At 44.6% G+C, this 23,427-nt stretch overlaps 1 protein-coding gene across 2 annotated transcripts in view; it reads right to left on the bottom strand.

Annotated features, from left to right (window-relative positions):
• Nucleotides 1-383: 383 nt before the first annotated feature.
• The window catches only part of aldh1a2 (aldehyde dehydrogenase 1 family, member A2), a 38,803-nt gene continuing 15,759 nt past the window's right edge, over nucleotides 384-23,427 (bottom strand). Inside the window, exons 2-14 of one of the 2 annotated variants that reach the window (XR_013963938.1) lie at nucleotides 22,713-22,817; nucleotides 20,529-20,669; nucleotides 18,934-19,063; nucleotides 16,825-16,886; nucleotides 14,258-14,386; nucleotides 13,707-13,820; nucleotides 7,352-7,454; nucleotides 5,299-5,483; nucleotides 4,279-4,443; nucleotides 3,189-3,346; nucleotides 2,516-2,590; nucleotides 1,087-1,215; nucleotides 384-1,049 (exon numbers count right to left, since the gene is read on the bottom strand). Coding sequence is in view for 1 of the 2 variants with exons in the window: in XM_080761524.1 (XP_080617650.1) it covers nucleotides 1,143-1,215; nucleotides 2,516-2,590; nucleotides 3,189-3,346; nucleotides 4,279-4,443; nucleotides 5,299-5,483; nucleotides 7,352-7,454; nucleotides 13,707-13,820; nucleotides 14,258-14,386; nucleotides 16,825-16,886; nucleotides 18,934-19,063; nucleotides 20,529-20,669; nucleotides 22,713-22,817 (1,440 nt within the window). In the remaining variant the exon portion in view is untranslated. Of the gene's footprint in view, nucleotides 1,216-2,515; nucleotides 2,591-3,188; nucleotides 3,347-4,278; nucleotides 4,444-5,298; nucleotides 5,484-7,351; nucleotides 7,455-13,706; nucleotides 13,821-14,257; nucleotides 14,387-16,824; nucleotides 16,887-18,933; nucleotides 19,064-20,528; nucleotides 20,670-22,712; nucleotides 22,818-23,427 lie in introns of both variants that reach the window. The other variant, XM_080761524.1, reaches the window with a different exon arrangement.

Below are 23,427 nucleotides of genomic sequence, written 5' to 3'. Positions count from 1 at the left end.
CCGATTTGATTGATCTAAAATAAACATGCTCTGAATATGCACACGAAACCATCTGAACACATAACACTAAGTGTTGACAAGATAGGTGTGCCGCAAACACTTTCGAGATCAAGTGAGGGCCCCCCCTCCCCCCCGATCCGGAAGAGGTTGGAAACTGGTGCGCTAACAATACAACAAAACCATTCTCGCATCCTGATGCGACGCAGGACAAAGTTGCTATAAAACACAGAGATGAATGGAAGTGCGCTGATGTCAGTCTCGGTAGTGTATATCACCCAGCATGCACCTGGATGGGGGGGGGGGGGGGGGGGGGGTGGGTGTTACAGAGGGGTGGGGTGGGGGGGTATGTAGAATGTGGCTGGCATACAGCCCCCCCCCCCCCCCCCCCTTCTTCTTCGAGTGCTTTAGTGGTAGTTAGGAGGAGGAGGCGTAAAGGGGGATACACGGGTGGGTTGTTAATGTCGGTTAGACGGAGAAATGGATGGATGGATGGATGGATGGATGGATGGGTGGATGGGTGGGTGGGTGGATGGATGGATGGATGGATGGATGGATGGATGGATGGATGGATGGGTGGGTGGGTGGATGGGTGGATGGGTGGGTGGGTGGGTGGGTGGATGGGTGGATGGGTGGGTGGGTGGGTGGATGGGTGGGTGGGTGGGTGGTTGGGTGGATGGGTGGGTGGGTGGGTGGGTGGATGGGTGGGTGGGTGGGTGGGTGGATGGGTGGGTGGATGGATGGATGGATGGATGGATGGATGGATGGATGGATGGATGGATGGATGGATGGATGGATGGATGGATGGATGGATGGATGGGTGGGTGGATGGATGGATGGATGGATGGATGGATGGGTGGATGGGTGGATGGAGGGGATACCGGTGGCAGCTAGTTCGGGTGGTGGGTCACAGTCTGTATTTATTATACCCATGGAGATGATGATGATGATGACACAGGTTGGGATTGTTAGTGTGTGCATGTTTTGTTTTTGTTTTTCGATGGGTTTTGGGGCCATTGACAGGCGGGTCAGTGTGGATGGTTTTGGGGCCACTGACAGGCGGGTCAGTGTGGATGGTTTTGGGGCCACTGACAGGCGGGTCAGTGTGGATGAGGAGGTGGCGAAATAGGGACGCTGTTCCGTTCCTAAGAGTTCTTGCAGGTCACCTTCATCGTGATGGTCTTCACCTCCGAGTACTCCCTCAGACCAGCCTCGCCCCTGGGACACAGAAAGTTGGGAAAATCAGAGAAATGGTACTTAACAAAAGCTCAACAAAAGACGACAGTCTTTGCTTTTTTTTTCCTGTGGATGTTTTTTACCCAGAATACAGATCATGCTGGACTCTTAAATGGTCAATTATTTAAAAACTATCCAATCTTGTAGATTTGGATGATTTTTAAATAATAAACAACATTTTGCATCGTGACTACTTCGAGCTTGTATTTTTTTTTAAGGTTTTGAAAATCTTTGAGACACATTTGACACACACGCACCACCACGCATACACGCACACATGCACGCACACACGTAAATATACATAAGTCTTAATATTGTCTCTGACGGGTGGAAACTCCAAAACTTTTACTTTCCAGGATTTAAGTTCATAAGCATCAAAAGTAGCAGATCTACAGTACAAGCTCATGCTTGCAGATATGCTACTTTTTATACTTTTGTGTGACGCTGTAGGTAGTATAATAATGACTTATTTAGAATATGGAGATAAGAGACAGCAATGAGACATATCATATGCCGGTGTGCACGGCATGTGAGATAATGTTGAAATGACGTGGCGAGTTCGTTTAACTTAAGTAATTTAGTTAGTAATTTAGTACCACTAGACCGGTGCCCGGCTGTAGAGCACAGTCGGTAACGATGGAATTTGGAGAGCCATGTATGCATGCCCGACCCGGCTATGCAATACCCGTTGTACCCATGTCAGAGTACCCGTTCCACCCATCTGTCTGTGTCCCTTTTATACCCATATATGGAGATTTCTGTATCTGTCTCTCTGTGTCCCTTTATTCCTATATATGGAGTTCTGTGTCAGGCATGCCCAAATATGGAGTGCTGTGATTTCAGAACAGGCCAGCTCCATATATGGAGCCTGGGCATGCAGGGGCCCCATCCATGAGCTTGGACAGATGCCTTTTGTGGCGGTTCTGGACAACCGTGGGTCCAACCGATTCGACACCAGGCACTGCACTGCACCCCACTGTGGTGGGGTGGAACGCATGTGTCGAATGTGAAGTTGGTGGGGCGAACGGTTCTCGAGTTACGTGGATTACAATCGTACACACGTACAGACATACGGAGACGTGGTGCATTCATACATAGATAGATGTAGACAGTAGACACAGTGCTTACACTGCTGCAGGTAGAATTACATAAAGAATTACATTATGCAATTTTTGCCATGGTAGGATTTCAAAGCACACAGTCAATATTAGTTATAGCCTGGCTTACAGTGGTGTATACAGTATAGAGTAGGTATAGGCCATCGACCAAAATGAATACTCACAATTCACGTCCATTGCCAGACATTTTATATCCTCCAAATGGACACTGCGTGCTCAGGGCATTGAAGCAGTTTATCCTAAGACATATACAAAACATACATCATTCTTCTGCATTTCCAAGCATATGTTTTGTTTAGTCATTGTATCGTGTTACACGGTGAAGTCACTGTCGAGTTAAAAAACATGCAGTAATCCTGGTCTCTAAACTACCTCCCCCTGGCCTGATGGAGGGGAAAGGAACTGGTCGGAATAACGTGTTCCTTAAACGCGCTACGTCCGTCCGGCCGGGGAAAGTCTCCCCTGTCAGGTGAAAATAAGCAGCTTGGACTCCTCATGCATAGAAGGAAGCATGAGGTCAGTCCGCTGCCCCCCCCCCCCCACATCGGCAGAGGAAGTGTAGCGCCCAGGATTACATTAGATAATTGACACTGGGTGAAAAAAAAATTGGTGAATAAAAAATAAATAAAAATAACACATCATTTACATTGTACGATTTAGCTTGATACTCTTGTAATTAAGAAAATGTCAGTATTTGTGAATGACATAATAACATGGAAATTAGCTGTCTTCAAATAAAAGACAAAATCTTGGTCTCAGAGTAGCCACCAAGATACTAAGTACTTTATGATTGCAGAATGAATAATGTACCATAAATATAATAAAAATCAGTCTTACCACACAGTGCCAGCCTGCATGGCTGTGGATATGGTCATGGCTTTGTTGAGGTCATTTGTGAATACAGCAGCGGCTAGGCCATATTGTGTGTCATTGGCTCTTTCTATCACCTCTTCAATAGTTTTGAACTTCATGATCTGCTGCACTGGTCCAAAAATCTGCAAATATCCAAGAACATTACAGGATGAATACTATACCACACGTTGCAGCACACTAGCAAATACAGATTTTCCATAAAGTCAAGAACCCTTATTTCCAGCATATTAGTCTTATGTTTGCTGCTCAGTTAGCCTGGCCTAGCCAGCCAGCGTGCTTTCTGGTCTAGAGGGGCAGGAGCGCTTGGAGGAGTGAATATTGGCTCACCAATCGGAGACCCCCTGCCCCCCTCCGCCCCTCCCCTCCTAGAAATCAGTGGAGGAAAGCGACACCCCCTCTGCTCTCAACTCTACTCTCCTAGACCAGGAAATGTGTCACGTTCCCCCATGCAAGCTTTCTTTTTTTTTGAGCCAAACGCGAAGGAATGTAAAAGCCTGGGTTACCGATGCTACTGTTCAGCAGGCTGTCATCAAATAATTGGCTTAGGAATGCAACTAAAACTAAAACAATTCCATGAACTCATATGGCTTCATGGGGTGTTTTCAACAGAGAAGAAAACCAGTCATGTTTTGCATCTGCAGCGGTCATGCAGTAATAATGAATAATGCTAATCATAATAGCACAGTGTCGTTGTCAGTGGTGGAAAGTAACTAAGTACATTTACTCAAGTACTGTAAAATCTACTCCACTGCATTATTATTACAAAACATAGAGTAAACCAGCCACTTCAGCTCTATATACATTTCAGTTCAGCCATTTGAAAATAACCGATCTACTATAGATCTGCTATTTTCACAAGATTTTTGGACACTTTTAAACTTGAAATGAGAAATTCTGCATAATTAGTACTTTTACTTTTGGTACTCTAAGTACATTTTGATGCCAATACTTTTATACTTTTACTCAAGTCCAGTTTGAATTCCTGACTTTTATTTGTAACAGGGTAAGTAAGTACTTTTTGAGTACATGAGTTGTTGTTGTTGTAGTACAGTACCTCCTCTCTAGCGATGCGCATGTCGTCCCTGACATCAGAGAAGACGGTGGGTTGGATGTAGTAGCCAGTCAGGCCCAGAGCCTTGCCTCCGCACTCCAGCTTGGCTCCTTCACTGATGCCACTCTGGATGTACTCCAGGATGCGGCTCTGCTGCTCCTGGCTGATCTGTGGGGTTGGAAGAGAAGGGAATGTGAGCTACGGGGCTGAGAGAAAACATCGACATGGATCGGGAGTTTTAGAGGAAGACAGGGGAATTTATACAGAAAATGAAAAGAGAGGAATGGAAGAGCGAGCACACATAAGTCAAATCCTGTGTTCATTTATCTTAGGGCACAAACGTCAGTATTACAAAGTTATATACAAAATAAAACCCTACCAATTCCATTTCCTCCCTCTATTTCCCATTCCAAATGCATTTGCCGAATATGTAACTATTTTCAGCAATGAGATAATATATCCTTTTTTGGGTGGGTACTACTGGGTAGATCTGGTTGAGCTGGGCATTTTGAAAGTATAGCTCTCAAGTCTAAAAAGTGTGGGCACCCTCAACTCTGAGGGTTTACACACAGAACCAAATGTGTTCGCAAACTATTTCAGGTCAAGGAGCCCCAAAAATATATGTAATTGGCCGCCGATGCCAATCTGAAAATATGTTATTCCAGGGAACCCCCCAGAATTAAGCAAAGATTTAAAAGAGTTAAAAACACTCGCTCTGAAGAATATATATATTCCAAATTTGTACCACATTTTCACGATTTTTCGAAAATAGCAGACCTACAAGCTGCCGTGCTATGAGCTTGTAGATCTGCTATTTTTCAATAGCTAAAGTTGAACAAGGAAAAAACAACCGCACACTGTCTTCAAATGCAGTGACCACCATTTATTAGGGAAATAGCAACGTTTCGGCCTATGCGGCCTTCATCAGGCTATCTTTTCAATAGCTAAAGTTAAAAAAACACCAAAAGGGGTTCCATCCCAGAATGGGTTAAGGACATGTACACGTGGCCATGTTTCTCTCACCTGCGGGCCCTGCTCCGTGGTGGGGTCGAAGGGGTTTCCCACTATCCTCCGCTTGGCCCTCTCCACGCTGCGGCGGACAAACTCCTCGTAGATGGGCTCCTCCACGTAGATGCGAGAGCCCGCCGTGCAGCACTGTCCGGCGTTGAAGAACACCCCCTGGTGGGCCTGCTCCACTGCCAGCTCCACTGTGGGGGGGGGGGGGGGGGGGGGGGGGGGGAGGAGGGAAGGGGTTAAACCACTGTTTCCCCAAACCGACTCGGGACACATTTTTGTTATGGGTCCCCTTCGTTTTTGTTTCGGCTTTTAATAATAATATTTATTTTAAAACATTCCCAAAAAAAGCCAAACTTTTCATGAATTAATAACAAAATCCAATGCTTTTCTTTTTAGTAATGTCATATGAAGACATGAAAGAAAAATCTTAAGAAATTCCATAAATTACAATACAAATTTAAGAAGTAGTGAAAATAGCCGATCTAAAAGCTCTACAACGTTGAATGGACCCATAAAGGTCCATTTGGTCCCAAACTATCATTTAGCTGGGAGCTCCCTCAAGGACCCCTGCAGGCCTGGGGGTCCCCGGACCCCACTTTGGGAACCACTGCGGTATACTACAGGACAGGGGGGGGATGAATGAAATCTCTGGCCAGTCACAGAAACAAGAATTGTCTCCGATGGAGCTGCAATATAACTCCCACTCGGTGAAAATGTGATACGGGACTCCTGAGAGACAGACAGGGCCCTGCTGCACGGTGCTGCACGAGGGGTTAAGCGGAGCGGCCGTGATTTATGGGCCCCGCGGCAGAAGCAGCAGCCCCGACCCGGGGCAGGGTTCCATTCCCCCTGATTTACAGGCCCTTATGGGGGAGCCCCGTGTCATGTCACGGCTGCTGAAAGCATTTGAGAGCCGTGGCAGGGCAGGCAGGCACCCCCGGTTTGGTAGAGCCACTTAGCCCATTCAGACCGCAGAGAGACCAGACTCTACAAAATGACTTCTGTTTCTATTATCAGACGGTGTGCGAATCATTTCATGTCAATGACCCCCGGAATTATCTTAAATAATTATCGTAAATATGTTGTTATACTTGTTCGGCAAAGATTTGAGTTAAAAATCGTTCGCTGTGAAAGAATATATATATTCATAGATTTGCACACCTTTTCACGATTTTTTCTAAAATAGCAGATCTGCTAGGTTTATAGAATAAAAAAATCATGGTTAAAAGCTATGAAGTGACACAGATGCGTCCTCAGGTCTAAATGTGTTAGAGAGAGAGAGAGAGAGAGAGAGAGAGCGAGAACTATCCACTTGGGCCTTCGATCATCACAGCACCATGCAGCTACAAAGCTTTTGAGAGCAACTGGCAGGATTCTCAGTCCATGTATGTTGTCTGTTGTGCATAATTATAATAATAATTATGTCCACTTTCTTGGTGGATTTTAAATTCATGATAATGGGACATGCAGTGGTGGCAATGTAACTAAGTACATTTACTCAGGCACTTTACTTAAGTGCAATTTTGAGGTATTATGACTTTACTGGAGTACTTCCAGTTTTCACAAATTTTACTTAGACTCCACTATAGGCTACATCTCATTTAAACACTTAAATAATGTGGACGAGTACTTTTACTTTTGGTACGTTAAGTACATTTTGATGCCAATACTTTTGTACAGCCCTCCCCCTATCCAGTATCCACAGTGCACCAAAGCATTATGGGAATTGTAGTCCAGGAAGGAAGTGAGCCCAGTGTCCATGACACTTTGAAATACTAAAAGATCTAAAAACACATATTCGCCCTGAAATAATCTATATTCAAAGATTTGCACCCACATTTCAAGATATTTCAAAAATAGCAGATCTACAAGCTACATCTGTTATTTTTCAATAGCTAAAGTATAACATAATGCTTAAAACACCAAAAGGGGTTCCACGTCCTGAATAGGCTAATACGCCTTTTACTTATTACAAAATGTTAATGCATGATTCATGCCATCGTATACAGGCAAATAAATGGGCACCATAAATCAATAAAACAGTGAGATGAAAACTTACTGTCAGCATCTGCAAAAATGATGTTGGGATTCTTCCCTCCCAGCTCCAGGGTTACTCTCTTCAGATTGCTCTTCCCAGCTGCTTCTTGGATCAGCTTTCCGACCTGGAGAGGAAGCAGATCTCGGGTTAACTCACACAAGAGGACAGCTCGGTAAATCACTGTTGATTTCGTCGACTAAATACTATGACGAAAAATGTCTGTCGACTATACCTTTTTTTCACTGACGAAAACTGAATGGAAACTAAATGAAAACCAAGCAATGATGACTAAAACTGAGACTAAATATACTTACAATTTTGTCAACGAATAAATACTAGACTAAAATGTTAGAAGGGACTAGTGGACAAGTGATCCAGTATAAATAAAAGTCATTTTACACTTTGTTTGCACGGTTGCATGCTGTACATATAGCCGATCGTTGTGAGCTTGTAGATCTGCTCTTTTCAGCGAGTGTAAAATTGACATCAAAACATCAAAGGCCCACCAAAACTTTTTTTTTTGTCGTATCGTATGAAATTTAGTCGACTAAAACTAGACTAACACTAAAACATTCCAGGTGACTGAAATGTTACTAAAACTAAATGAAAACTATTCAAGAGACTATGACTAAAACTAAAGTCAAAATTTGCTGTCAAAAATCAACACTGCAGTAAATCAACTGGATACAATCATTAAAAAAGACAAGAAAACAAAGGTTGGTTCGCTCCAAAAACAGGCGACGCTGCCCAATGTCGACCCGGCGAAACATGAGTTCTGCAAATATATAGACCCAATATCTGTTACGTTTAGTCTTTTGAGAGGCGACAGCGGAAAAATGAAAAGTGATGTTTCAGCATTGAACAGCATCCTACTACAGTGTTATGTCTAAGGAAAGGATCTGGACCACAGACAGGGTCCTGTGGGTGGGATATGGGACTGTGGTAGTTAGTTAATCCATTCAGGACGGGGGGGAACCCCTTTTGGTGTTTTAACGAAGCATTATGTTATACTTTAGCTGTTGAAAAATAGCAGATCTACAAGCTCGTAGCGCGGCTAGTGGAACGACATATTTTCAGACGGAGGTCGGTGGCCAATAGCATAATTTTTTGGGGCTCCTTGACATGAAAATGTTTGAGAACGACTGACATAGAAACATTTAGTTAACTGTCATGATTTGGAAGACTTTTGTAGAATCTGCTCTCAGGTCTACATGGGTTAACCTAACATGCCGTGAGAGGGGGGTTGCTTGTGGTCTAAAAAATACGACTTTGCGTCCCCCAGTCTCTCATCGAGAAAGTGTCGATGTCTCATAACGAGAATATTACTGGAAAACCAGCTTTTTTCCCCTTAAGCTCCAGATTTAGAGTTCAAGATATGCAGGAGCATGAAGCAGTCCTTGGTATTTTTTTTATGGTGTATACAATTTCTGAGATAACAAATCCCTGAGTATTATTTGAGGCTAACCAGCTGGTCTCGTTGTAAGCTCGGAGACAGATACATGATTTTTTTTGTGTGTGATGGAATCATGGAACATAATGTTCATGTGACTGTAATCTGTCGGAGCCGTGAGGTATTGTATATACCTTCGATAGATAACATGCGAGTCATAGAAACCCCAACAAACCAGGCCCTCATACCTCTAAACAAACATGCTCATTTCCGTGTTACTGACACAGTCTGTTTTGTTTTCCCAGAGCCAAGAAAAATTAGAGGATAGGACGGGGGGGGGGGGGGGGGGGGATACCGGTTCCATGTGACCCTCCAAGCAGGGGTGGAAAAAATACTCAAATGTTTTACTTAACCCATCTACAGTAGGCCTGACGTCGAAATTTTTAAAATGTCTTCTAAATCAGTTTTCTGAAAAACCCATCAGTGGTTCTCAATATTTAATGTCAAGGACCGCATGTCCGCCGACCCCCCCATCTGAAAATATGTTGTTCCAGGGACCCCTCCACCAGAAGCAAAGATATGAGTTAAAAAAAACGTTCGCTCTTATATATATTCAAAGATTTTGCGCCACATTTCTGCATTTTTTTTATTTTTTAATAGCAGACCTGCAAGCTCATTTCAAGTTTCCACGTGTATAAAAAAGAATGTTGCGAAAAAAGTGGGGACTGAAGTGGTTACTGTATGTTTTGTAATATTAATCAAAGTCTACAAAGTAACAAGTAACTAAAGTTGTAGTGGAGTAAAAGTACAATATTTGCCTCTGAGATGTAGTGAAGTAAAAGTACTGGAAATTGGAAATACTCAAGAAACAAGCCTATAGAGGTCCTATAGGGGCAAAGGCCTGTTAATTGCGAACGCAGTGAGCACTTACTATGAGACCTAGCAGATCATGTCTGTGTGTGTGTGTGTGTGTCTGTCTGTCTGTCTGTCCGTGTGTCTGTCCCGCTATCCAAATATGGAGTGTGTTGCATCAGCAATCACTCAGCTCCATATATGGGCACAAAAGGGGCCAGGTCCACTCAGCTCCATATATGGGCACAAAAGGGGCCAGGTCCACTCAGCTCCATATATGGGCACAAAAGGGGCCAGGTCCACATATACAGTAACAAAAGGGGCCAGTGATTTGTTTGTTGTGGACCTGGCCCCTTTTGTGCCCATATATGGAGCTGAGTGCGTTCGCTTCCCGCGTTCGCGCGTCTTACTCGTAAAGTATTCAATCAATCAATAAATATACTATTTTCCCAAGTGTCTGTTTTCACTACTGAATGACTATGAATGAGATGAGTACACCAATTTAATGTAGAATTTAGCCATTATTATTGCGTCATCAATATCGGCGAAAATAATCTGGATCATTTTGAGACCGATAGGATACCGATATGGTATCTTTATGGCAATTATGGCCGATTCGATTATGCTATACCGATTAGATTGTGCTATATAGTTTGAGTGCCACTAGGCTCTGTTGTGTCTGTCTGGTGCCATCGGGGTGTAGCACGCACTGGACCTCATCATAACACTTGGCACAGCTTCAGTGACTTTTAATCACAAACACAAAGAGTCTTGAGTAGTAGGGGGCTAGGCTAATGTGTTTACCCCCGCCACGGGGGAGGACATGCCGTGCTGTTCCGTGAGTACAGTCACAGCCGTGTGTGTGTGTGTGTGTGTGTGTGACTATGTGTGTGAGACAAGTACAGTCATAGCCGTGCATGCGTGCGTGCGTGAGAACATGGCTGCAGTTGTGTGGTCCCTGAATTGCACCTGTAGCTACAAACACGGCCACCCTTTGGCGCCCCGCGGAGGGGATGCTGTGTTCACTGTGGTCGGTCACCCACCTCCACCACCACTGGTTCAGTGAGGGACTGCTTGCTACTATGGTGACTCACTGTCTGGGCATCGACAGCCTCTTAGAGAGCACAAGGGCTCGTGCGGGGCCTTAATTGACTCCAGATCAGCAGGAAACAACAGCAAAACTAGTTAAAGAAAACTAGGCACTCATAGGAAATGTTCACTCACCGCAGATGATAAAACAAGGAGATGCGAGCGTACGCGTGTGCGCGCGTGCGAGACAGCGCATTATGAGTGCATTTAATGAGAGTAAGTGTCTGATGACTATAGTTAGGTAGGATGATGGAAAAACATGTTGGTTCAAAGGTTGATTCATTGGCCCAATTAATTCTTAACGCTTGTCTTGTTATCTATATAAACACTTAAAACGACTTGCTTAGATACTTCTCACATTTTAATACGTGAGTTATTGGAATTCACAACCGTTAGGATCCCAAAGCAAATCTGCAACAACTCCTCAATCTGGATTTCATTCAGGCCTTAAAAAAAAAAATTAGGAGAAATATTCTCGTCGTGTTTTGACATTTTGCTTTGGTTACCGTGTCTGTTTGCGTTCTTATCGCCGATAGCAATCTATGATTGTCTATAGATGGATTCAGTGGAATGTTTGATATGGCGCGGGAAACAGCTGTGACCGCAGTTGAGATTTGTTCTTACATTCAGTGAATTATTAAAACCATGAGGTCTCCCATATTATTATTATTAGTCCCAGTAGGGCTTAGCAATACTAACCCAGATCTGCAGCATCCAGCCACATTATTTTAGTGTAATATACGAACTCTACGACAGAATCACAGAGAGAATGAGATGAAGCGTTTACTGTTCATTACTTATAGTCTGTAGTTTCCCAGCAGCATGTGCATAGCAGAACTCTTGGCTTCAATCTACCATAAACTGTACGTAAAGTCCCTGCTTTTATCTGCTAAGTTTTGAAATCGCCCCTTCCTTCCACATGATGAATTGATCCATCATTTTAAATTTGTTTTGTTTCTTCCTTGGCCTCGGTTGCCTCGAACAAAACGATCAACAAGTAAGCAAGTCGTTCCTGCTCTCGCATAACAGACTGACCGGAAGCCAGCTGTCATCGGCCAGAAGAAATGGTTTTTTTGTGGTTCAAATTGAAACCATTCTAACAACGACGGCATACATGTGTGTGCTTATTGTAATCGCCATGTCTCTCTCTCTTTTCTCTCTCCTCTCTCCCTCTCTCTCTCTCTCTCTCTCTCTCTCCTCTCTCTTCTCTCTTCTCTCATCCTCTCTCCTCTCTCTCTCTCTCTCTCTCTCTCTCTCTCTCTCTTGCCAGAGAGTCAAAACAAGAGGATAATACTAGAAACCTCAAGGCTATTCCAAACACAACATAAAGCTGGCTCATTTCAACCAAAGATACAGTGGTGGAAAAGAAAGTACACAAATGAAAAAAGAATTGTGCAGAATATCTCATTTCAACTATTCAAATGTATGAAACATCTACAATCTACCCGATCTACAAGCTCACAATGCGCCGCATCGCGACACATTGTGAGCTTGTAGATCGGGCTATTTTCAAAAACTTTTTTTAGACATAACAAGATGTTTATAAAGTGAGACGCAGAAATGGAATCCGCTGCATGTCACACCGGGCCTGAGGAGGAACGTACGTGTTCCTCCTGAACGCAACATGTCACCAGGCCTGAGGAGGAATGTACGTGTTCCTCCTGAACGCAACATGTCACCAGGCCTGAGGAGGAATGTACGTGTTCCTCTGAACGCAACATGTCACCGGCCTGCAGGAATGTACGTGTTCCTCCTGAACGCAACATGTCACCAGGCCTGAGGAGGAATGTACGTGTTCCTCCTGAACGCAAACATGTCACCAGGCCTGAGGAGGAATGTACGTGTTCCTCCTGAACGCAACATGTCACCGGGCCTGAGGAGGAATGTACGGGTTCCTCCTGAACGCAACATGTCACCGGGCCTGAGGAGGAATGTACGGGTTCCTCCTGAACGCAACATGTCACCGGGCCTGAGGAGGAATGTACGTGTTCCTCCTGAACGCAACATGTCACCGGGCCTGAGGAGGAATGTACGTGTTCCTCCTGAACGCAACATGTCACCAGGCCTGAGGAGGAATGTACGGTTCCTCCTGAACGCAACATGTCACCAGGCCTGAGGAGGAATGTACGCGTTCCTCCTGAACGCAACATGTCACCAGGCCTGAGGAGGAATGTACGTCTTCCTCCTGAACGCAACACCTCCGAGAGCTCAATGCCTAACATGGTATGCCCTTGGTCATTTAGTTTTACATTAACTTCCTCCCAACTCTGCAAAGCCATCTGGGGTTCCACCCGTGCATGCGTGTGCGTGCGGTGCATGTGTACGCGCGTGTGTGTGGAGAGCTCCATGAAAGGAAAAGTCTGTCTGTCTGTCTGTCTGTCTGTCATCAGAAGGAAGGAGACAGTGTTGTAGAGGTGCTATGTCTGTTCCTGATGATGACTGCGCATGTTTTGCGTGCGTGTTTTGCGTGCCTGATGCACATGTGCTGCTCCGAGATGAATGGAGAGCCCTCCTGTCACGAGGCGTAATGACAGGGCATGCGGTTTACCGTCACAGTGAGACCACCATTTGTTTGTCATTTACAGTGCTTCAGTGCGAGGCACACAATGTCCTCCTAGAATGACACAGCAGCCACGCTCTTATGCTGCGCACCATGTTGGTCACTTTGACGCAAAAAAAAAGCCGAGTATAGGCAAGGGGGGGGGGGGGGTCCCCAGATGACAGTGTAGTGACAAAACGTAATAGACAAACTATACTATAAAAACTGGACTAAACATTTGCCAAATTATTTAAGAAAGAGCCAAGAATTGCGAAAATAGCAGATCAACAAGCTCAATTGTTATCTGTGGAACAGAGTCAAACTAAATGACTCAACTCCTACAGTTTAAAGTTGTTGTCGGGTGGGGGGTCCCAGCTCAAATAATGTGATTACTTTGGGAGGTCCTCAGTTCAAATATGATGAGGGGGCGGGGGTTGGGGTCGCCTATACCAGCCTGAACCACTGGTTTACGCAAGCGTTAATTTGATCCGTTAGTGTTACATTACCTCGGTTGATCCCGTGAACGCCACTTTGTCTATGCCCATGTGCGAGGCGATCGCGGCTCCTGCCGTTGGCCCGAATCCTGGCAAAATATTGATGACTCCCGGTGGAAAGCCGGCCTGTCAAAACAATATGGGAGGAAACAAGCTTTAGAGGAGATGACAGACCAGAGCCAAGCAAAACCACAGCAGGCAGTGTGATGTGATGTGAAGGGGGGGGAATCCGGACCCAACCCAACCTCTCCACCACGCAGGCCCCGCACACACAAATCGACAGAACATATTAAAGCAAACAGCCACGGAGGCTCCGAAGAAGAGATTGGGGCGAGGCCTGCGAAGGGAGAGATAACGGAGGCAGCCCGTTTTTGCACGGCTGCAACATCTATAATCTAGAACAGATTCAAACCATGATTTAATAATTGCCAAATTATTGATGTCATCATAGGCAAATGGTACGAAAGATATAGCTTATCTATTGTGAGCTTATGTGTTAAAGATGGAGTGCCGTGATTTTTTTCGACTTTTTCTGTTTTGTATGTTTGCGGGTGTTTCCGTACCTCTTTGATCAGCGCGCCCATGTAGAGGCAGGTGAGTGGCGTCTGCTCGGCGGGTTTGATGACCACCGTGTTCCCGGACGCCAGCGCGGGGCCCAGCTTCCACGCCGTCATCATCAGGGGGAAGTTCCACTGCAACAGCAACAACATTTATTTAACTTTATTTTGTATAATAAACTTTTTTTTCCTTTATGTCGTTTTTTTAATCCCTACATACGCTAAAGCAAGTGGTTCTCTCAAACATGTATTCATTCATTCATTCATTTATTCGAGGACCACCATAACTATTGAGAGTGTGTAGAATTATATATTTTTTATAATCCCACGATTTTGCAACCCATTTTTTCACCCAGTGTCAATTAACTAATGTAATCCTGGGCGCTACACTTCCTCTGCCAACCTGGGGAGAGCAACGGATTGACCTCATGCTTTCTTCTATGCATGAGGAGTCCAAGCTGCTTCTTTTCACCTGACAGGGGGGAGTTTCCCTGGTTGGACGTAGCGCGTGGAAGGAACACGTTATTTTGACCAGTTCCTTTCCCCTCCATCAGGCGCCCCGGCTGGCCAGGGGGAGGTAGTTTAGAGACCAGGATTACTGAATGTTTTTTTGTGAGGGTACCTACCCTAGGGGACACGGGGAGAACATGCAAACTCCACACAGAAAGGCCCTTTCACCAACCCTGCCTCGGGTATGAGCACTGATGACGCGTAGGAGAGAACACGCCCCCAGCGCCCACAGCGTTCCCAGCGGGAATCGAACCCAGGACCTTTTAGCGGTGAGGTGACAGGCTACAGACTGTGCCTGCACCGTGCCCCATTACACCAACACATAAAACCTTAATCACTTAATCCTAGCCACAACCTTGAATCTATATTCAATTATCTAACAACAGGAAAGTCTGTCCTCGCAATGTGTGTTTCTCAAATTTTACTACACTTGTGAGGACATTTGGCAAGTATAGTAAAACAAACAAGTACACATGCGTGCGTGTGTGGTCATGCGCACACACACCCACACGCACGCACACACACACACACACACACACACACACACACACACACACACACACACACACACACACACACGCAACACACACAGGAAGAGGACATCATGCATGCATCTGACTTGACACACTGGGTGGTCACAAGTCAAACCCAATAAGTCATTGCTTGTTAGTCACTTTACTCTCATTTTTAACTCTGTCTAAACATGAGTCGAGAGGAGGAGGAAAAAAAAGGGGTTTTCGGCACTTCTACGGCATTTCTCTTTTCTTCCCACCACCGCAGCATGGGGGGAGGGGGGGTGTATTGCAACACATGTGCAATACTTAGAGAACCCGTATCACTGTATTACACTCAGGGCCTGTGTTGTTTCTGCCTTACACGGGAACCCATGGGGCTCCGTCCGTACGCTGCACAACCACATGCTCTCTAAACTCCTCTTGCACAATCAACACACTGCGCTTAAACCCCCATGGAACTCCTGTACAATCAACACACTGCGTTTAAACCCCGATGGAACTCCTGTACAGTCAACACACTGCGCTTAAACCCCCATGGAACTCCTGTACAATCAACACACTGCGCTTAAACCCCCATGGAACTCCTGTACAATCAACACACTGCGCTTAAACCCCCATGGAACTCCTGTACAATCAACACACTGCGCTTAAACCCCCATGGAACTCCTGTACAATCAACACACTGCGCTTAAACACAATCAACACACTGCGCTTAAACCCCGATGGAACTCCTGTACAGTGGTGGACTCTTAATTGCTTACTTACTCTGTTACAAGTAAAAGTCCGCTACTCAAAATGTACTTGAGTAAAAGTGAGTAAGTGAGTAAAAGTACAAAAGTATTGGTGCCAGAATGTACTTTAAAGTACTATAAGTAAAAGTATATGCATTATGAATTAGTATTTCTCGCATTCCACAAGCTTTCAAATGTATTCATAAAATGTATGTAAAAAATCCTTTGAAAATGGCAGATCTACAAGCTCACAGCTTTTTTAAATAGCCAAGTATACTGTATATTGGGCTTAAGTGGTTAATGTATGTGTTGTATACTTTCTCACTGTTCTCCCTTTACTGAAACCCTGCAGTGTTGCTGGGTTCAATCTGTTTTATCTCTTCTAGTCTTCATTCTGTTTATATCTCATAATCTCTCTCTCTCTCTCTCTCTCTCTCTCTCTCTCTCTCTCTCTCTCTCTCTCTCTCTCTCTCTCTCTCTCTCTCTCTCTCTCTCTCTCCCTCCATCACAACTGGCACCACTATTCGTTGAGAGTGCCAACGGATTTACCCAAATATACACTGATTTATAGTACGTCACATGCAGAATTCCAGGAAAACAGTACAATGTTTTCAGCAAACGGGCAATGTCTTCTGTCCCTTATTACCTCACCACCAACAACCACTTCCTTAAACAACTGAAGCCCGCCTGTATCTCCAAAAACAGACAAAGATAGCCAGCCGATCTACCAGCTCACTGTGAACTGTGATTTGTAACCCGCAGCACGGGTGATTTGTAACCGGCAGCACAGGTCGGACTAATGGGAGGTCATACTTACGGGGATGATTTGCCCACACACTCCGATTGGCTCGTGTCTGGTGAATGTTAGGTACTCTCCATCTGTGGACACACACACACACACACACACACACACACACACACACACACACACACACACACACACACACAAACACACACGCACACACACACACACACACACAGAGACACAGAGACAAATAAATAAGTGTGTGACTGGGAAAGTGGTGGAAAGTAACCATTAGTAAGTACATTTATGTAAGTACTGTACTTAAATACAATTTTGAGGTATTTGTACTTTACTTTACTTGAGTATTTCTAATTGCAAGTACTTTGTAGATTTGGGGGGAAATAATTGGCCCCTGCATTTACACTGGCAGCCAAATCCAGCCTGAATCAGATCTGAGCCACATCCAGATTGGAATTAGATGTGTTTAAATCAGTCTAAATGCAGACAGGTCACATACAGTACAAGTCACATGGAGTCACATTCAGATGCGATCTGTCTCAGTCTGAATGCAACAGCCTGATCTAAATCAGATGCATGTGACTTGTTCGTGCAACACACAAACGTGTGTTGCACTATTGTTTTCTGTCTTCTCGCTTGTTGTATTTCTTTCACTCTCGTTTGGTTGTTTTTGTCTCTTGTTTGTTTACTTAATTGAAAATACTTGTGTGACGTCACGTCAGTAGCGCTCGGGTCGCGCTGCAAGTGACGTTTGATATGTGACTCGGGTCACTTCATGTGGTTGTTGCATTCAGCATTAAATCAGATTTGAAACCACCTCTGGATGAGACTCCAGTCACATGAAAAACATCTGATTCCATGTGACCTGTCTGTATTTAGACTTATTTAAGCAAATTGGATTTATATCTTGAAGTGACACAGATCTGATTCAGGCTACATTCAGGCTAGATTTGGCTGCCAGTGTAAATCAGGCCTTATTTAAGCAAATCAGATTCCAATCTGGATGTGGCTCAGATTCAGGCTGGATTCAGGCTGCCAGTCTGAAGACACAGACCAGATCTGGTCACTTGGCAAACGGCAGTTTGAACAGTCAGGGCCAAAAGATCAGATTTGAGAAATAAATCAGATTTTAAACAGATTTGACTGAATGTGACTGCAGTGTAAACGAGGCCCTAAGCAGACCTCAGGTCGACAACAAAGTCGTCTCTGTCGTGGGTGGAAACCTCATATGTCCCAAAACTGTTCCCAAATTCAAAAGCATCAAAAGTAGAAGATCTACAAGCTCAAAACGTGTCACTTCTTATGCTTCACAACAAATGTTTAGAGCTTGTAGATCTGCTACGTTTGATGCTTCTGTGTGACGCCTGTAGTGTGATCGTGTAGGGCGTTAATCGACGCATCAATAATGACACGTTGTGAGCTCGTACTGTTAGAGCTACAATTTGAAGGGGGGGGAGGGGGCACAACATCATTGTAGACTTTATTTTCAAATGCTTTACATTAACCACCCTCACGTCCCTATTCTACAATTCTTTATAGATCGGCTATTCTCGGCGAAGAGAATGCCCCCCCCACCCTATAAGCTGAATGGCCATGCAGGCTTTTAGACAGCTCTCTGCTATAGCTGCACTGGTGGCAGTCTACCTTAGGACAGACATCATTAGTGGTCAGATTTATAACTGGCCTGGGAGCAGGCCCTGCTGTTTACCTTCTGAACCCCTCAGGCCACGTTCATCTCCACCCCCCCCCCCCCCCCCCCCATAAAGAAGAAGCAGCAGCCATAGTCTGCCTCACGGACTCAAATGTTTTACTTAAGTTAAAAGTCTAAAGTATACTTTGTTTTAGAAATATTCTGTATCAAAATGTACTTTAAATGAAGTACCAAAAGTAGAAAGTATACACATTGTGCAGAATGTCCCCATTTCAAGTTTTCACATGTTTAAAACATGTTTGAAAGTAGCAGATCTACAAGCTCACAATGCGTCGCGATGCGACGCATTGTGAGCTTGAGAGAGGGGAGTTGCACCACTCAGTTCACACAGGTCTGATTTTTTATCGTTTAACAATTAATTAGCCATTAATGAAGCGTTAACGAGTTTCTATTAACAATCCTCATGAAGGGGAGGGGAGTCAAAGAGCTGCGTGCGTGCAGTGTGAGCTTACCCATTGGAATGGACGTGCCGTGGATCTTGTCCGCATATCCAGCAAAGTATCTGAGAGTCTTTATGGTTCCCTGGAGGTCCACAAACAGGGTGGGCAGGAAAGGTTTCCCACTGTCCAATGACTCTATCGTCTGAAGGGAGTGGAAGGAAAAGGTTGGGAAATATTCTAATAGAACAAATCCTAATATAATTTCACTCGGGCCGCGAGTGTTTTCCTCGTCTCCAGAGTGAAACATCATCCTAAGATAACATCGACCTACGCACAAAGCCCTTAAGTTATGGCACTTGCGTTCCTTTTAAGTAACACAATAAAGTGGCTGAAATGATTTAATACCATCATAAACACATGAAAAAAGATCTTAACCGGCCCCACCACCCCCCAAAAAGGGGGGGGCAATATTTTCTTTCATAGTCCATTACTTAAGAGCACAGATGTGGTCAGTGTGCTGCTAGAAGTTAGGCTGTGTTCACACTGGGTAGAACCCCATATCCACAATGTTTGGCCTATTCCAGATAGGAATCAGACTGGTTTTGATCAAGTCTGAACTGCTAAAAACACACACACAAACAGATTTGAACCACATCATCTCTACAGTTAGATGTGGTTTGAATTCGGGTGCAAAACCAAAACTGGTAAAAAATGTCAAAAGATCCGCAAGCTCGAAAAACTATTATATCATTTTGGCCTTAAGTAACCTAGAGCGTCCCTTCAGAACGATATTTTCAATAGATTTTCTACACATTTAAACTGCAATATGAATACTTTTACTTTGAGTACTTTAAGTACATTTTGATGCCGATACTTTTGTACTTTTACTCAAGTACATTTTCAGTTCTGTACTTTTACTTGTAACAAAGTAGTTGCAGCATTGGTACTTTTACTTAAGTAAAACAATTGAGTACTATTTCCACCACTGGTATTTGAGAGAGACAGATGGCAATGGGATCTCTGCACCGAGCCTCTCTCTGCTAGTACTGTACTGTACTGTACTGTACTGTACTGTACTGTACTGTGCTGTGCTGTGCTGTACTGTACTGTACTGTACTGTACTGTACTGTACTGTACTGTACTGTGCTGTGCTGTGCTGTGCTGTGCTGTGCTGTGCTGTACTGTACTGTACTGTACTGTACTGTACTGTACTGTACCACTATTGTTTTTGGCAGCACATTTTGATTATAGTTTTAGTCATAGTCTCTTGAATAGTTTTAATATAGTTTTAGTCACATTTCAGTCGCCTGGAATGTTTTAGTGCTAGTCTAGTTTTAGACTAAATCTACAGTTGATTTAGTCGAACAAAAATTTTGGCGGGCCTTGATGCCATCGTAATGACTGTTTTTCTTTTCACTTGCTGAAAATAGCTGATCTACAAGCCCACAACGAGCTTGCAGATCGGCTATTTTCAGCATGCAACTAATTGTAAAATGACTTTGGATCTCTTGTCCACTGGCCCCTTCCTAACATTTTAGTCGTATTTGTTGACGAAATTGTCAGCATATATTCCATTTAGTTTTCGTCAGTGGAACAAAGGTAGACGACGGACATTTTTCGTCTTGGTTTTAGTGGAGGAAATCAACAGTGTACTGTAGCATACTCACTGCTAGATAGACGCTGTCTCTCTCCACCAGGTCGGCCAGCTTGGACAGCAGCCTCCCCCGCTCCGAGGCATCCATCCTCCTCCACACCGAGCCCATGGAGAACGCCCGACGGGCCGCCTGCACCGCCTTGTCAACGTCCGCCTACACCATAGGAGACATTTTTTAATTACATAATCGTTGTTATTTTTATGAACATTTTCCATCCATCCATCTTCAACCGCTTATCCGTAGTCGGGTCGCGGGGGCAACAGCTCCACCAGAGTGCTCCAGACTTCCCTCTCCAGATCAACATTAGTGACTTCCTCCTGGGGGGATTCCGAGACGTTCCAAGGCCAGTGAGTCGATGAGTTTTCTCCAACTGCGCCTCGGTCTGCCCCGGGGTCTCCTCCCAGTGGGACGTGCGTCGAGGACCTCCCTAGGGAGACGCCCAAGAGGCATCCTAACCAGATGCCCCGAACCACCTAAGCTGGCTCCTTTCCAGGTGAAGGAGCAGCGGTTCTACTCCGAGTCTCTCTCGTTTCATTTTCACGTCAATTAAGTGATATCATTGCTGTCGGGGGGGGGGGGCAGAAACCTCTTATCTAGTTATTCTAACTTGTTGTGTTTCCATGGGAAATTAACACCCTATCATACTACAGCGTCACACAGACGTTTCAAAAGTAGCAGAAGCTGTTTCGAGCTTGTAGATCTGCTATTTACAGTTTTGGACACTGGGGGAATTAAGTTTCCACAGGACTTTGGTCCAAAATAATATCCCAACATTCTTCCTCCAGAATAATTCCCAACATTCTTCCTCCGAAATAGCCAATCTACAAGCTCACAACACATCAACTATGTTTGAATAGCTAGAAAAACATTTGGCTATTCCATTTAATTGGATTTCATTCTCATTTTTCTGCGGGGCCTCTTGGGAGGCCTCCTCGTGGGCTCTTGGGGGGTCCCCCTGGACTGCACTTTGAGAACCAGTGCCATAGACCAATAATCACACAACGGCCATTTTGCTCTTCTTTCACACCTGGGGGTGTCGTATACTCTGTGGGTGGGACCAAGCACCCAACCCAACCCCAAGTGTAAAAGAAAATGGAAGCCGTGTGAAAAGAGGGCTAATAAACAGGTGTTTCTCCACTCCCGTCTGAGTAGAATGAAATCTGGGTTTCAAACATTACTATGTTTGAAACCCCCTTTCCCCCCCTACACACACACACACACGCACACACACACGTTTCCATTTAGTGCAGTGACGTGTCGTCGACGAATGTTTTTGGTCTGCGAAATCAACACTGCTCACAAGCAAATAGTATACACACTACCCACCTCCCCTTTCTGCGCCCCCCCCCCCCCACCCTATTTCCAGCAGAGGTGCTGATTTAGGGAAAGGCCACAGAGACACTGCCAGGGTAACCAAACCACATTAGACTAAACTCATCCATGTTTGCTTTTCTTAATTTCTTGGACACAAACAGTTCACACGTGTTCACAACGCACCAAAACGAGAAGGGAAATGGGTGCCAGAGGGTATATACGGTGGATTACTTAGAGAATGTGGAAAACAAGGGAGCGGTTTTTCACCTTAGAGAGAACGACCGTATCTGATTCTCATAATATGTCGGGTGGAAACCTCATGCCATCCAAAAAAAATGGGACTTTTCAGGACTTTTCAAAATGCAAAAAGCATCACAGTAGCAGATCTATAACAGTGGTTCCCAAAGTGGGGACCCCCAGGGGTCCTTGAGGGTGTTCCAGGGGGTCCCCTGCAGCTAAATGACAGTTTGGAACCAAATGGACCCTTATGGGTCTGTTAAATTAACATTGATTTTACGGTCCCAGAAATAGAATTGCCATTAAATGGGGGTCTGTAGACTAATGCATGTCAAACTGAGGGGGTCCTTGAAATTAAACAGGTTGAGAATCACTGCTAGATCAGTGGGGGTCCCTGGCATATATTTTCAAATGGGGGTCCTCAGGCTAATTAGTGTCAATTTGGGGGTCCTTGACGTGAAAAGGTTGGGGAACCACTGATCCATAAGCTCGAAACGTGGCGTGAGCTTGTAGATCTTATGTAAAACAAAAGTTTAGAATATGGAGATAGGAGGTTTTTCTGCAGCGACAGTGATGATAGGGCGGAAACATAACTGTGATTTTCATTTGAATAGATTATGCAAAAAAGTGAATGAAAATAAACACCTTGTCGGCTTCCTGGACTTCACAGATCTGCTCTCCGGTGGCGGGGTTCTGCACGGAGAAGACCTTCCCACTGGCCGAGTCATGCCACTCGTTGTTGATGAAGATCTGCAGAGACGAGAAGAAGAGGTCAGGGATGTGCACACAGACACCAAAGGGGGGCTTCAGCCCCTGCCCTTTTACCTGTCTGTAAAACAACTGTCCTCTCCAGACTACGAATGCAGCATTTACTATGGTGAAATAAATGCAAATGCCCCTCCTCTCCTTTCCATGCCATGCCAGAAGGCAGCATTCAGGAGAATTTAGCTTTTTCCTGAACTTGAACACAGTACTTGAACACAGTACAAGCGCGACGCGTTGTGAGCTTGTAGATCTGCTATTTTCGCTATTTTTTTCCAAAACCGCCCTCTTACGGTATTTCAGCCCCTGCCCCTCTAACACTCTCTGCACGTACCTGGAAGAGATAGTGCTCTTTGTAAACAATAATGTCCTCCAATTGTATAATATGACCTGTGTAAGTTGACCCCAGAAACGCTTTGTATACCAAGTTATTGTTGGTATAAAAACGTGAGTTTGTACATCTGCTATTTTTCATTTTCAGAGAGAGGGGAGGGTGGGGGTTCCACGGCCAAATACATATCCTTTTTTTTAAATGGGGGATCAGTCAGTGGCTCTTATAGATGGCTGCTCTTTGGTGGTACAGGTGTAAGATTATTAC

The sequence above is a fragment of the Protomyctophum bolini genome (assembly GCF_963924005.1).
Source record: "Protomyctophum bolini genome assembly, chromosome: 1".
NCBI lineage: Eukaryota > Metazoa > Chordata > Actinopteri > Myctophiformes > Myctophidae > Protomyctophum > Protomyctophum bolini.
The sequence above is the reverse complement of the archived record's forward strand: the minus strand, read 5'-3'. Positions and strand labels throughout refer to the sequence as shown.